At 38.7% G+C, this 12,220-nt stretch overlaps 1 protein-coding gene across 11 annotated transcripts in view; it reads left to right on the forward strand.

Annotated features, from left to right (window-relative positions):
• The first annotated feature begins 55 nt into the window (after positions 1-55).
• Positions 56-12,220, forward strand: part of TRRAP (transformation/transcription domain associated protein) — a 92,069-nt gene continuing 79,904 nt past the window's right edge. For 8 of the 11 annotated variants that reach the window (XM_068698822.1, XM_068698829.1, XM_068698827.1 and 5 more), the window contains exons 1-14: positions 114-267; positions 615-690; positions 1,034-1,186; positions 1,539-1,588; positions 5,317-5,427; positions 5,756-5,860; positions 6,598-6,681; positions 7,418-7,474; positions 7,852-7,977; positions 8,305-8,382; positions 8,611-8,699; positions 9,608-9,704; positions 10,068-10,206; positions 11,453-11,531. In XM_068698822.1, the coding sequence (XP_068554923.1) occupies positions 1,087-1,186; positions 1,539-1,588; positions 5,317-5,427; positions 5,756-5,860; positions 6,598-6,681; positions 7,418-7,474; positions 7,852-7,977; positions 8,305-8,382; positions 8,611-8,699; positions 9,608-9,704; positions 10,068-10,206; positions 11,453-11,531 (1,115 nt within the window). In that variant the 5' untranslated portion in view covers positions 114-267; positions 615-690; positions 1,034-1,086. Of the gene's footprint in view, positions 268-347; positions 382-403; positions 465-614; positions 691-1,033; positions 1,187-1,538; positions 1,589-5,316; positions 5,428-5,755; positions 5,861-6,597; positions 6,682-7,417; positions 7,475-7,851; positions 7,978-8,304; positions 8,383-8,610; positions 8,700-9,607; positions 9,705-10,067; positions 10,207-11,452; positions 11,532-12,220 lie in introns of those variants that run through there. The other 3 variants (XM_068698824.1, XM_068698826.1, XM_068698825.1) reach the window with 3 other exon arrangements.

The raw sequence follows: 12,220 nt of genomic DNA on the forward strand, positions 1-12,220 counted from the left end.
CCCTCAGGCTGAGGGGTCGGGCCCGGAGGCCGGCCCTTCCCGCGGGCCCTCCCCGCTCCGCCCCAGGCCGGGGGAGGCTGTGAGGGAGGCGGGCAGCGGGAGGAGGCGGCCGGAACTGGGCCCGGAGCTTCCGCTGCGCCCGTGCTCTGCCGCCGGCCTCCGGCAGCAACAAAGGAGGCGGCGGGGGCCGGGGTGAGGAGAGCCGGGGGCGGCAGGGCCGCGGCGGGGCCCCGGGGCCGGCGGGGGGCTGCAGGGGAGCGGCGGGAGGTGAGGCCCGGAGCGGCGCGGTCGGTGGGGCGGGCCCCGAGCAGCGCGGGGAGGAGGAGAAGGAGGAGGAGGAAGGGGCCGGATCCCCGGCAGCACCGCGCGCGGAGGCCTCGGGTGGGAGCCGTGAGGGTTTGGGGCCTTGCGGGCATCACTCCTCGCGGGGTGCCCCTGGTGGGGATGGGGCGGCCGGCCCTGAGGTGGGGAGCGTGAAGGGGGGGCTCCAGGGGGTGGGGGCGCCCTGAGGTGCTGCGGAGGGGGCTCGGCTGCCGTGGGGTGGGCGGGGGAGCTGCCAGGGGGTGCTGAGGTGGGTGGGGGTGTCCGGCCTCTCGAGTGAAATTTGCTTTCAGGTTCCCTCACCAGCGAGAAAGGCAGCTGGAGATGGCGGGGCGACTTTTGGCGCCTGTGGAAGCGAGTCCTGCTGAGGTGCGTCCCAAGGGTGGCTGCGGGTTTGGGATGCGGCCGGGTCAGGAGGTGAGGGGACAGGTGTGCTGGGAGCACCCAGGGGCCTGCTGCTGCTCTCAGGAGCAGCAAAATGCATTGGCGTTTCAGCAGATGCCAAGAACCAAGTAACCTTAGCTCCTCAAAAGTACCTGCCTGTGATCTCGAGTGCTGTAAGTGGTAGGCATTGCATTTATGAACCTGAAGAGATGTCAGCTGTGGCTTTTGGAAAAAGATGCGTCCACTTTGACGCATCAAAAGAAGAGGTTTAGGTAATAATAGCTGCTATTAAACAGCCATATAAACTAACAAATATATGTATTTGTAGGTGTTTTGATCTTGATTTTATGTGCTGGGAGCTGCTCCCCCCCCTCCTCCAAGATGGCATTTGTTTCAGCACAAGGGCCTACAGTGGTGGACCAAACCACTTTGATGAAAAAATACCTTCAGTTTGTGGCTGCTCTCACAGATGTCAATACACGTAAGATTTCTTTTGTAATGCAAGTTATAGTTCTTTGGTAGTTTGTTTCATAAGCATCATGGCATTGTTTACGCACTTGATAAAAGCGTGCTGAATTCAGTTTAAGTGTTGTTAAAACTTTGATTTTTGAAGAAGCAAAATGATGAGCAATATTTGCTTGAGTCAAAGAGCGAGTGAGTTGTGTGTATGGATGGGTGTATGAGGGGGGTGTTTGTGAGAATTGTGTGCCTTATAATTTGGCGGTGATAGCTAAACTGATAAGATCTGACTGCTTCTTTCATCAACAAACCTGGTGTTTTATTTCATTATTTAGCTTATGCTTAACTTTTTTTGCTTGAATTTCCATTTTCAGCCGATGAAACTAAATTGAAAATGATGCAAGAAGTCAGCGAAAATTTTGAGGTAATTAAAAACAAAAAACCCTTCTAGAATGTCAGTGCTTCTTGTCAGTGTGTCACTTTGATTTCTGATGTTATATGGTTAAAAGATCATGTATCTTGAGACTTAAGATTTATATTATATGTCGCGTATGTTACAGATGTATTTAGCAACTATCCAGGTTATTGGAGAGCTACAGCATTTGAATTTAGAGAGCTTTTATTCTATAATCTTTATTCAATAACCATTTAATTAAAGGTGATATTTTTTTTCTGTTTTGTTGTATGATCAGAAATCTCTGTATTTGAAATTTTATTTCATTTTGAACATTTATTTTATCCTCCTGAAGCAGAGGGTCCTCTGTGACTCCTGAATAATTCCATACTACCAGATGCAGTGTCTGACATCTGGAGTGGAGGTGATTCCAGTGACATCTTTTGCTTGGTGATAGACCATCAAGTTCAGATGAGCATCAGAAAAAAATCCAGAAATTAAACCAAAATAAAATTCTACTTTCATTGAATACTTAGTTACTAGTTGCCTATTCTGAAGTTGTAGAGAACTTGTTCTGTAGAACAAATAAATGCAAGATCTTAGAATAACTGTAATTCTCCCTGTATGTAGGTTTTCAGTTATGTTGCTGCTTAAAAAAAAAAGCTATTTGAATAACGTACTCTGTCCTTACCTGCTTTATTTGACGTGATCTTGCTTAGTCTGTGGTAAGAACAGAGAAGTACCCATTCCAGTGCTGTGTAATGTCTTTAGATCTTTTTAAGTAAGCTTTATGCAAAGTTAAATCATGCCCGTGCTGGATGTGCAAAGCTGTGCAAATTTCAGTTGTTTATGAGTTATCAATGGAATTTCCCGTCCAGTGAGTTGTTTTGTTCAGGTTAATGTAGTGGAATACAACTACAGCTAGTGTGACTGTATTATTAAAGCTAAAAATAAAGTTAAAAGCCTTAATCCTTAGTATTTGGAAGTGAATAAGTAGACGTCTGTGACTGTTTTACATTATGTGCACAAGTTGAGCAGAGCTTAACACTTAACTGAAGTGACTAAAGGGACTAAAAACATCCTTGTGGCATTTTTGTATGTGTCTGTTTCATAGACGGCAGGTCAGCGTAATTAGATGCCTGAGTAAAATAATATTTTTCAACAGCTTAGTTTAGTGATGTGTTTAGAATCTGAAAGCTTAGTTGACTCTCCTTGCTCTCGCATTCATTAAGGAAGAACTTGTTCAATACTTGTTTTGATAATGTTTGAAATAGAGTAACTTTCTTCTCTTCGAACTTGCTTGATTTTGTAGTGTGATCCTACATAAAAAGATGATGAATTGACTTCTGTTGAAGTACAGTTCATGGAATCAAAGAATGGTTTGGGTTGGGAGGGATGTTAATGACCATCTGGTTCCAACCCCCTGCCATGGGCAGGGCCACCTCCCATCAGATCAGGTTGCCCAAAGCCCCATCCAGCCTGGCCTTGAATACCTCCAGGGGTAGGGCATCCACAGCTTCTCTGGGTAGCCTGTTCCAGTGCCTTGCCGCTTTCTGGGTGAAGAATTTCTTCCTTAAGTCTAATCTAAATCTACCCTTTTTTAGTTTAAAGCCATTCCCCCTTTTCCTGTCACTACACTCCCTGACAGAGTCCCTCCACAGCTTTCCTGTAGGCTGCCTTTAGGTGTTGGAGTCACTGTGAGGTCTCCCCAGAGCCTGCTGTTCTCCAGGCTGAACAACCTTTCTGTTTATCGGGAAATATTTAAGGGTGCAAGAGGAACCACTAACATTGGCTTTGTTTGTTTTTTTTCCTCTCCTCCCCATTTTTTAAACGTGAAGGGTATGGACACTATTGTTGCATGTCACGTTAGATGGTTTCCTTTAAACTTCTGTGTCCATAGTCTCCACGTCTATTCTTCCCTGTTTTCTAGTTCAGCTTCCAATAACTATAAATTTCAGCAGGTTTTGTTTTTCATTTCTTAGCTTTTTGCTTGGTGTCACAGTGTTCAAGTCCTATTGGCTGTGTTATGAATCGGGATGTCTCTCTAGCTGGGGTAGAACTGAATGTGAATTGATGGAGGACTTCTTGAAGTGGGATTTTAAACTGAGATACTTCACCATAGTGTTAACTGCTTGACACTGGCAGCTGTTGGGCTAGTTGTAAGGGTGTTGCTCTGGGATAATAGAGGATATTGTTCTTCTGAACCGGTTTCTGGATAAAAACATTTGATAATTTTGAACCTTGTTTGCCAGAAATGATTTGTTTGAGGGGAACTTCTCCACTGCTTCGCAGAGCTTCTGGATCCCAAATGGAGAAAGAAGAGTGTATTCACTGTCTTTCCAGTCTGTTCTGGAGGAAAAAAACCTTCCAGAATCAGCCTCCCTTGCTGCTGTTGTTGTTTTGTGCCAGCAGTAGAATTCTGAACTTGATTAGAATTGCGAGAGTTATAAGCTTCTTGTATAGTTTAGAGCAGAAATTCAGAGGTATCGAGAATGCTGCTAATTTTCTTCTTTCTGATGTTCAGTGAAGGTATTGGGAAGATATTTTCAGAAATATAAGCTGGTTTTATGAGTTTATGCTTTTCCTTGAATGGTTTGTGAACCACTTTCCTGGCATGTAGCAGGACTTGCATTATTTCTTGTTCCTCCAAAGTAGGAACATTCTTCTTAAAGCTGGGGAGGATAGGAGGGAGCTGTCAAAATTGGAGAGACTATAGGGGAGATAGGAGGAAAAGATGCAGCCAGACTTTCTTGGGAAGACCTTTGAGGTGAAGAGAAGATAAGGGCTGATCTGCTATTGACAACTGTCTTGCGTTTAAAATGTTTTTGTGCCATTCTTAGTATATCTTTCTACTTTCTTGAAAACCCTCCAGTTGAAAAAAAAACCCCTAGACTTTCTTTGCACAGCATCTGGTGTAATACTGTGTACAATTGCACATCTTGAAATCTTACAGTAAGGAGAGAATAATAATGGAAACCTGTAAGAGCAGAAGGTTTTATATAGCTTTTACATTATACAAAAAATGATGTGAATAAAACCCTGAAATAACTGTACAGATTTTCAAAAGCAAGCTGTGTTCTTATCTCTACCTTTATTAAACAGACCAGTATGCTTCTGTATCTTAGATACTTCAGAGAGTTGCCTTACAGCACATATGTAAACTGCAGATGAGTTTGCAAATAAACCTCAAGATGTCCAAGTTAGATTTAAGGCAGCATTGCAGATGGAGGAAGCTTGTTCATCCAGTATTTCTTCTGACTTTCCAGCAAGTAAACAGTAGCGTAAGATCATTTTCACAATGGAAAGTAATGCTTAGTTTGGATGGTGTGTGTGTGTACACCTTGTCAGAAATAAGTAAAATCTCAGTTTAACAGTGTCTGAGAAGTCTTGGGAATCCTAGGGTGATGAAATGTGAGTGTGTGTGTGAGAGTTCTTCCTGTTGTATAAGCATGGTTGTTGGTTTTATTTCATTTACAGTAGTTGCACATTTTGCAATTTTTATTTTTATGTTGAGGTGCCTTAAAATAGAGAAACTCTTAGTACAGTGTTGGGATTGGAGAAGAGATTAGTTTGTGTTTGCTTCTGTTTGTTTCAGTAATAGTGCTAACTCTAGTGGGTCAGCAGAGGCTTAAACACTAAATCTCTTAAAAAGTCACAGATAACGTTTACTAGTGGCTTTGAACGTAACTTGATACAGGCTGTGAATATGTAGTATTCCCATTTTGTCATCTTCCTGTTTTTGTTTTGTTTTTGATTAGAATGTGACATCATCCCCTCAATATTCTACATTCCTGGAACACATCATCCCCAGGTTTCTCACCTTTTTGCAAGATGGAGAAGTTCAGTTTCTGCAGGAGAAGCCAGCACAGGTAAACTGTACAGAGCATCTGTTAGCTTTTTCCAATGTGTGCAGTAGACTACTTGTGCAGTAGACTTCCTTTTCAGTGAAGTACTTGATTAATACAATGAATTGATCTCTGTATACATTTTATTCTTGAAAACAGATCTGTCATTAGGAGTGAAATTGAAAAAGTCCAATTTCTGAATAATTTATAAATTACTTATAAACTTTGCAAACAGGCTTCTAAGAACAATGAGAAAAAAACAATGCAATAGAATTGGCTTTCTTAAAGTCGAAAAGGATGTGATAATGAATTGTTGTTTTTATGGGCTTTTATCTTTCTTATATTTTTACAGCAACTCCGAAAGTTAGTGCTTGAAATAATTCACAGAATACCAACGAATGAACACCTTCGTCTTCATACCAAAAATATACTGTCTGTGATGTTTAGATTTCTAGAGGTATTTATTCTTACTCGTGTGTGTATATGTATATTCTTTTAAAACTGTTTCGGCCTTCTAGAAAGTTGTTCTCTTTCTTCATCTCCAAAAATTGTGGGGTGTAGGTTTTTAAATAGTTATGTTGGCTGTGCTTCTGCAGCAAGAGTGGAAAGGCATTCTACATAGACTTCACCAGTGTGATGTCTTACTAGCTACAGGATTTCTTCACGCTTTTTTTTTTTCTATTTCTGTTTTATTCTTACCTGTCTCTTATTGATTCAGGGAACTGTTTTTTATCACTTCAGACAATATTTCATTCAGAAGCACTTTTCTTGCTTAGTTTATATAAATTCAATTACCTTTTTCTGGAGATCTTGTTCTGCTTCTTGCTTGGAATTGAAAACATTGTCATTTAAAGCCCACAGCAAATATTGTGGAGGTGTCTCTGTGCATAAATAGCCCCATTCACGTTTTTCTGTCTGTGGGGTGTGTAGTCAGGTCTGACAGTATAGAGTGCTTGAAACTTCCCTTTTTTTTTTTCGTGGGGGGTGGGGGTCAGTTTAATTTACTTTTATCCATACCTAGAGGATGCAAAGTAAAGCTATATCAGATGAAAGGCATCTTGCTCATGTAAATTCATATCAATGGGACACTTACGAGTTGTGCAGCTAAGTATGCTTTTGCAGGGTTTTGAAGTTGTCTTGGAGTAGTTGAAGAATGCAACAGTATACTCACTAAAAGTTCTATTTTTTTTTCAGACAGAGAATGAAGAAAATGTATTGATTTGCTTAAGAATAATTATTGAATTGCACAAACAGTTCAGACCAGCAATCACTCAAGAAGTAAGTTGTAAATCTTATGTGATATAGAGCTTACTGTCGTGCTCTTTTCAGAATTATGTGTAGGTTTATTTGTTTATTTCTGGTGTGATTTTATATTGGCTGACCTCTTGTAATCATGTATTAGGAAAACGAAATTACCTTAAAGTAATTCTTAGAAGATGACTGCACAGTTCTAGTACCCCTGAGAAAAAAACAAACTGTTAAAGCCTAGTTCTTTTTGCTTCAGTTGTTTATGGGCAATATGGTTAGACTTAAGAGGACCACCAAAAAGAATAAAATATCCTCAGAAGTGAAGAGAATTGATGCCCTTTTAGTTTGTGAAAGATGGTGAAAGGAAAAGCCTGGAAAAGGAAAACTGCCTTTTTTCTCCTTTTCTGTCCATACTTGTGTTGCTCCTGTGACTTGTGGAGAACTATTGGAAAGTTTGCATTTTTCTTCTACTGCTTTCTCTCCTTCATTTTCTACTAGGAAGACTTAGTTGTTTTATAGCAGTTGCTCCTATTGATACTGTACTGGAACAATGTTGAAGTGATAGTTAAATCCGTTTCTTTCCAGGTGCATTTCAAATTAATAATGGTGGAACAGAATAAAGACCTGAAGAACACTTTCAGATTCCCTTTTACTCTTGTGAAAAGTGCACTCTAGTAGTGGCTAAAGACTTTATGTATTTGTACCACTAATACAGATTCAAAACTGTGAATTTGTCTGTATAGTAAACCAAATGTTTCCTTCCTAGATCCATCATTTTTTGGACTTTGTGAAGCAGATTTACAAGGAACTTCCAAAAGTAGTGGTGAGTTTATTTCCTAAATTGCCATTGGTATAGTCATTAAACTAATTTTTGTCTTAATTTTACCTCTGAAAGATATGAACGTAATTACTTTTCTGTTTAGTGCTATGGTTAGTGTAGTCTGAAGAAAAATGTTTAACAGAAATACTTCATAAAATGGAGAAATTTAGACTTTGAATTGAAAAACCTTCTATTTGTTGCACAGTATTAATAGAGTGAGAAAACGGAGGTATGTTTATGTAATATTAATTTGTTGGCTGCACGTATAGCCCTTTAAAGAAACCCAAATGCCAATTCTAATGAGAGTTATAATGAGATGAATGTCCTTTTGACTATAACTAACATTATTATATTTTCTTCTGCTCTTTGTTTGCTTGTAGAATCGGTATTTTGAGAATCCTCAGGTGATTCCAGAGAACACTGTGCCTCCTCCTGAAATGGTTGGCATGATTACAACAATTGTGGTGAAAGTGAACCCAGAGAGAGAAGACAGTGAAACAAGAACAGTGAGTATTCTAACTGTATTTTAACTATGGGATTGAATGTATCACAATACCCCAAGTTGTGAGGGCAGATAAATGTAATAGGCTTGATTTTAGTTTATTTCTTTTATCAAGGTTTATTTGCAGAAGCTAATTGAAGCTCTTTAGGTATTTGATATGCAACCATAATTAAAGGAATTTTTATTTAATGTATATGCCAACAGGCTTTGTGCTCCTTAAATGTTATCTCTAAATAGAGTGTTACAAAAATGAGCAATTCTTTAAAAATGTTTAAAACACTTTTTTGAATTAATAATTAAATTGTTCATAAAACATGTATTCTCTTTTCAGCATTCTATAATACCCAGAGGATCTTTATCTCTAAAGGTCTTGGCTGAGCTACCTATTATTGTTGTTCTTATGTATCAGGTTAGTATAGTACAGTATTTTGCATGCAAATACTTCTTACTACTGAATTGTTTCTCTAACTTTTGCTGGCTGGCATATTATTAAAAATAACTATCTAATTTTCAAGATTAAAATATGGTGTAATAATAATCAATTGAGATTTCTTCATTTTCTCTGATTAGGTCTCAAATATGCTGAATGCAATTGTGAGTTGTAAATTTCTCTAATACTTTTTTTTTTTTTTTAAAGCTCTACAAACTGAACATTCACAATGTGGTAGCTGAATTTGTGCCCTTGATTATGAACACTATTATAATACAAGTTTCAGCTCAAGCCAGGTAAGCATTTTAGTATTATTTTGATGATACATGGAATACATTTCTTAACCTGCTATTCAAGATTGCCCAAAATATTTTTGTCTCAAACCTTTTCAGTTTTTGCTTCTGGTCTTAGCTACTTTTGAGATCAAATGCACTATCATTATTTGACATAAAATTGTCCTATGATAACACTTCTGTAGTTGAAATAATTGGCAAATTTGATTATTTCCATCATATTTCACTGAAAATATATGCAGTAGTGCAGTAGATCCCAATTTCTTAATTGACAGTGATTTTTTTAACAGTTTCTGACAGAAATCTGTATACCACAGATAGTATGCAATTGTGATCATGTTAGGTAGGACTTTGCAGTTGCTTATCTTTATGAAGCCACTGGTGATACAGTTTTGTGCTTCCAAGCCTAGCTTGGGTGAAGCTTTGTGATGTTGCAGGTATCTGGCCACTGTTCTACCTGCTTTACAGAGTGATGTTTCTAAGGAGGAGCAACTGGTGCTAAGAAGTGCAGCAGAAGTAGTACCTTTGTCTTTCCCTGTCTTTCCAGATGATCTGAATAAGTGGTTGAAACTCAAGAGACGAACAAGTCTGTGGGAGGGAAAGTTGCTTGGAGAAAAAATGGCCCCAGCTAGGGGAATGGAGCCAACTGTTTGATGCCAATGTATTAGCTTGGTTTTCTGTAGAGAGTTGAAAATTGTATGGTTGCCTCAGGGTTGTGCATTTCTACTTACAGCATAAAATGTTGGGAATTTGAATGGCAGAGAGTTGGGCTCTCCCATGGTGAATTTATTTCCTTATGAAGCAGTAACCTCTGTTTAAGATGATGTAATTTGATACTTCTGTGAATTTTCTGGATGAAGGTATTAAAGAGGAGGAAAAGAATAGTTAACTACTGTTCAATTTCATTTCAGGCAACATAAACTTTATAACAAGGAATTGTATGCTGATTTTATCGCTGCTCAAATTAAAACATTGTCTTTTTTGGCTTACATTATAAGAATTTACCAGGTACGATGTATTTTTATTATCATTCTTACTGCAACAGATTGGTTACTATATGGTGGGAAGTCTATTAGAATGGCTGCAGTGCATCAGGGGTTGGAGATAAGAGCAAATGAGTAGCAAGTAGAACCACAGGACTTTACTTGGCTGTCATTTCAGAAGTATTCTCATGTGAATGCAAAGTAAAAATGTTGTGGTACCCCCCTCAAGCACTTACGGAATGGCTACTGCATTTACTGTGTTCTATTTTTATCTGTAATCTTCCTAAGAGAAGTCAGTGAATTTTAATTGAATGTTTTTTTGCAAATGGAAAGCAGAGCTTTAAAGTAGAATGTCATAATAATTGTATTCTTATGATTTTTTTGATAGGAATTAGTGGCTAAATACTCTCAACAAATGGTAAAAGGAATGTTGCAGTTACTCTCCAACTGTCCAGCAGAAACAGCCCACCTCCGGAAGGAGCTTCTGATTGCTGCTAAGCACATCTTAACAACAGACTTGAGGAGCCGTACGTACTATTTTTTTTATAATGTATATATAAACTGGAAAGATTTCAATTATTTCTGTGTATTTAAGAGGTACACTGCATACTACTTGTTTTGGACTGTTTTGCCTTTTTGCTTTTTTTTCTTTCTTTCCCCCTCCCTGCCAAGCAAATTTTTGATCCATCTCTTTCCTACACAGTATTATTTGTTAGTTATAACTCAAGTTAATCTCATGTCATGAGTGTTGTGGTGGTTGCCTTGTAAAATAATTAATTGTCTTTGTATCTAAAGTCTGCCTTTATTTCCATAGGTTATTTGTGTTTTCCACTCTTAAGTCTTCCAGATCTCTTTTCCTGTGGCCCAAACAATGCTGATGCTCTCCTTTTCTCTTCCCCTATAGTTTTGCAGAACGTAACATTCTTGTAAAAGCAGACAGCCTACCATGTTATCTCTTTCATTTAAGTGGACCACAGTGATTTGTAGGCCATTTCAAGTTTCATTCAGAAAATTCTGAATTTTTATCTAGAATATCATTCGGAAATCTGAAGAATAAACGTTGCTGGATGCCCCTCTTTCTCTTTGAGTTTTTGCTTATTTGTTAATAAATTTTAGCTTGCTGTGTTATTTGAAGGTGGGAGCAATCAACCCTTCCTTTTATTGCCATCATCTGCCTTTAGGGTAGACTTTCCTAATTAACTTTTTGAGTTATGTATTTAGAAAGAAAGAAAATGCTTCTTTGATCTTGCTTTTCATTTGAACTTGTTACTGTTATCTCTCCTTTGTTCCTTGTATCCCAAGTTGCATATATTCTTTCTCATATTTGGGATAGAGCTTATGTGGTAGATGCCCCGCAAAATAAGAGTTTTATGTTGGACAGTGTTGTCCAAACTCATCTTTGGCAATAACTTGTTGGTTATGTTTAAAAAGTTCTGTGAAGTTGAAATTAATGGAAACATTTTTTTCTTTTCCAACACTAACTTGTATTGTACTTTTATTGTATTAGTACTGTTGCTTTGATTGCATACTGTGAAGTTAACTCAAGGAGCCAGTAGAGTTACCAGAGGTTAATTGAAAGTTTGCTTGCAAATGAAGCTGTCTCTTGTAAGCTCCAGGGATAAATTTTATAGTGAAACTTCCTGACTTTGGTTTAAATATCTAGGATAAGTGGATTAATGCTTAACTAATTTTATTTTGATTTTTTTTTTTTTTGCCAATCATCAGGTATGGCCTTCATTTTTTTTTTTCTTTTTTTTTCTTTTAATACTATAGAGTTTATTCCATGCATGGACAAGCTCTTTGATGAATCTATACTAATTGGCTCTGGATATACTGCTCGAGAAACACTGAGGTATGACATAAAAGTTGGAATATCTTCCTGAGTGCCCGCCAGGGTGGTTTCTTTCCAGATTAACTGATACTTAGCACTATGTCTGTATAGAGTTCAAAATACTTACATAACTCATTTTCATGGAATCACAGAATGGTTTAGGTTGGAAGGGACCTTAAAGACCACCCAGTACCAACCCCCCACCATAGGCAGGACCACCTCCCATTAGATCAGGTTGCCCAAAGCCCCATCCAACCTGACCTTGAACACTTCCAGGGATAGCATCTACAGCTTCTCTGGGCAACCTGTTCCAGTGCCTCACCACCCTCATAAAGATTTTCTTCCAATACCTAATCTGAATCTCTCCTCTTGTAGTTTAAAGCCATTACCCCTTGCTTTATCACTCAAATCCCTGAATAATTCTACATTCCCTCATTAGTTTCTAATACTGGATGGGCTTCTGCTGCTGTAAGGCACAGTTGCTTTTTAGCATTGAATAGCACAGCATGAGCATCAGGCAAAATGAGATGAACGGGTGAAGGAAAATTACTTGACTTGCAGAAAGCAACCAAAACAATGGTCACAGGAAATCCAACTCAGAATCTTCCCAGTATGTCATGAAACTACTACCTAAGCTTGTGTCCAGCATAAAATCTGAATGAGACTTAAGTTGTTTTGTCAATAAGTATCTTAAAATTGTTCACATAACA

This window comes from Anas acuta, chromosome 15 (genome assembly GCF_963932015.1).
Source record: "Anas acuta chromosome 15, bAnaAcu1.1, whole genome shotgun sequence".
Taxonomy (NCBI): domain Eukaryota; kingdom Metazoa; phylum Chordata; class Aves; order Anseriformes; family Anatidae; genus Anas; species Anas acuta.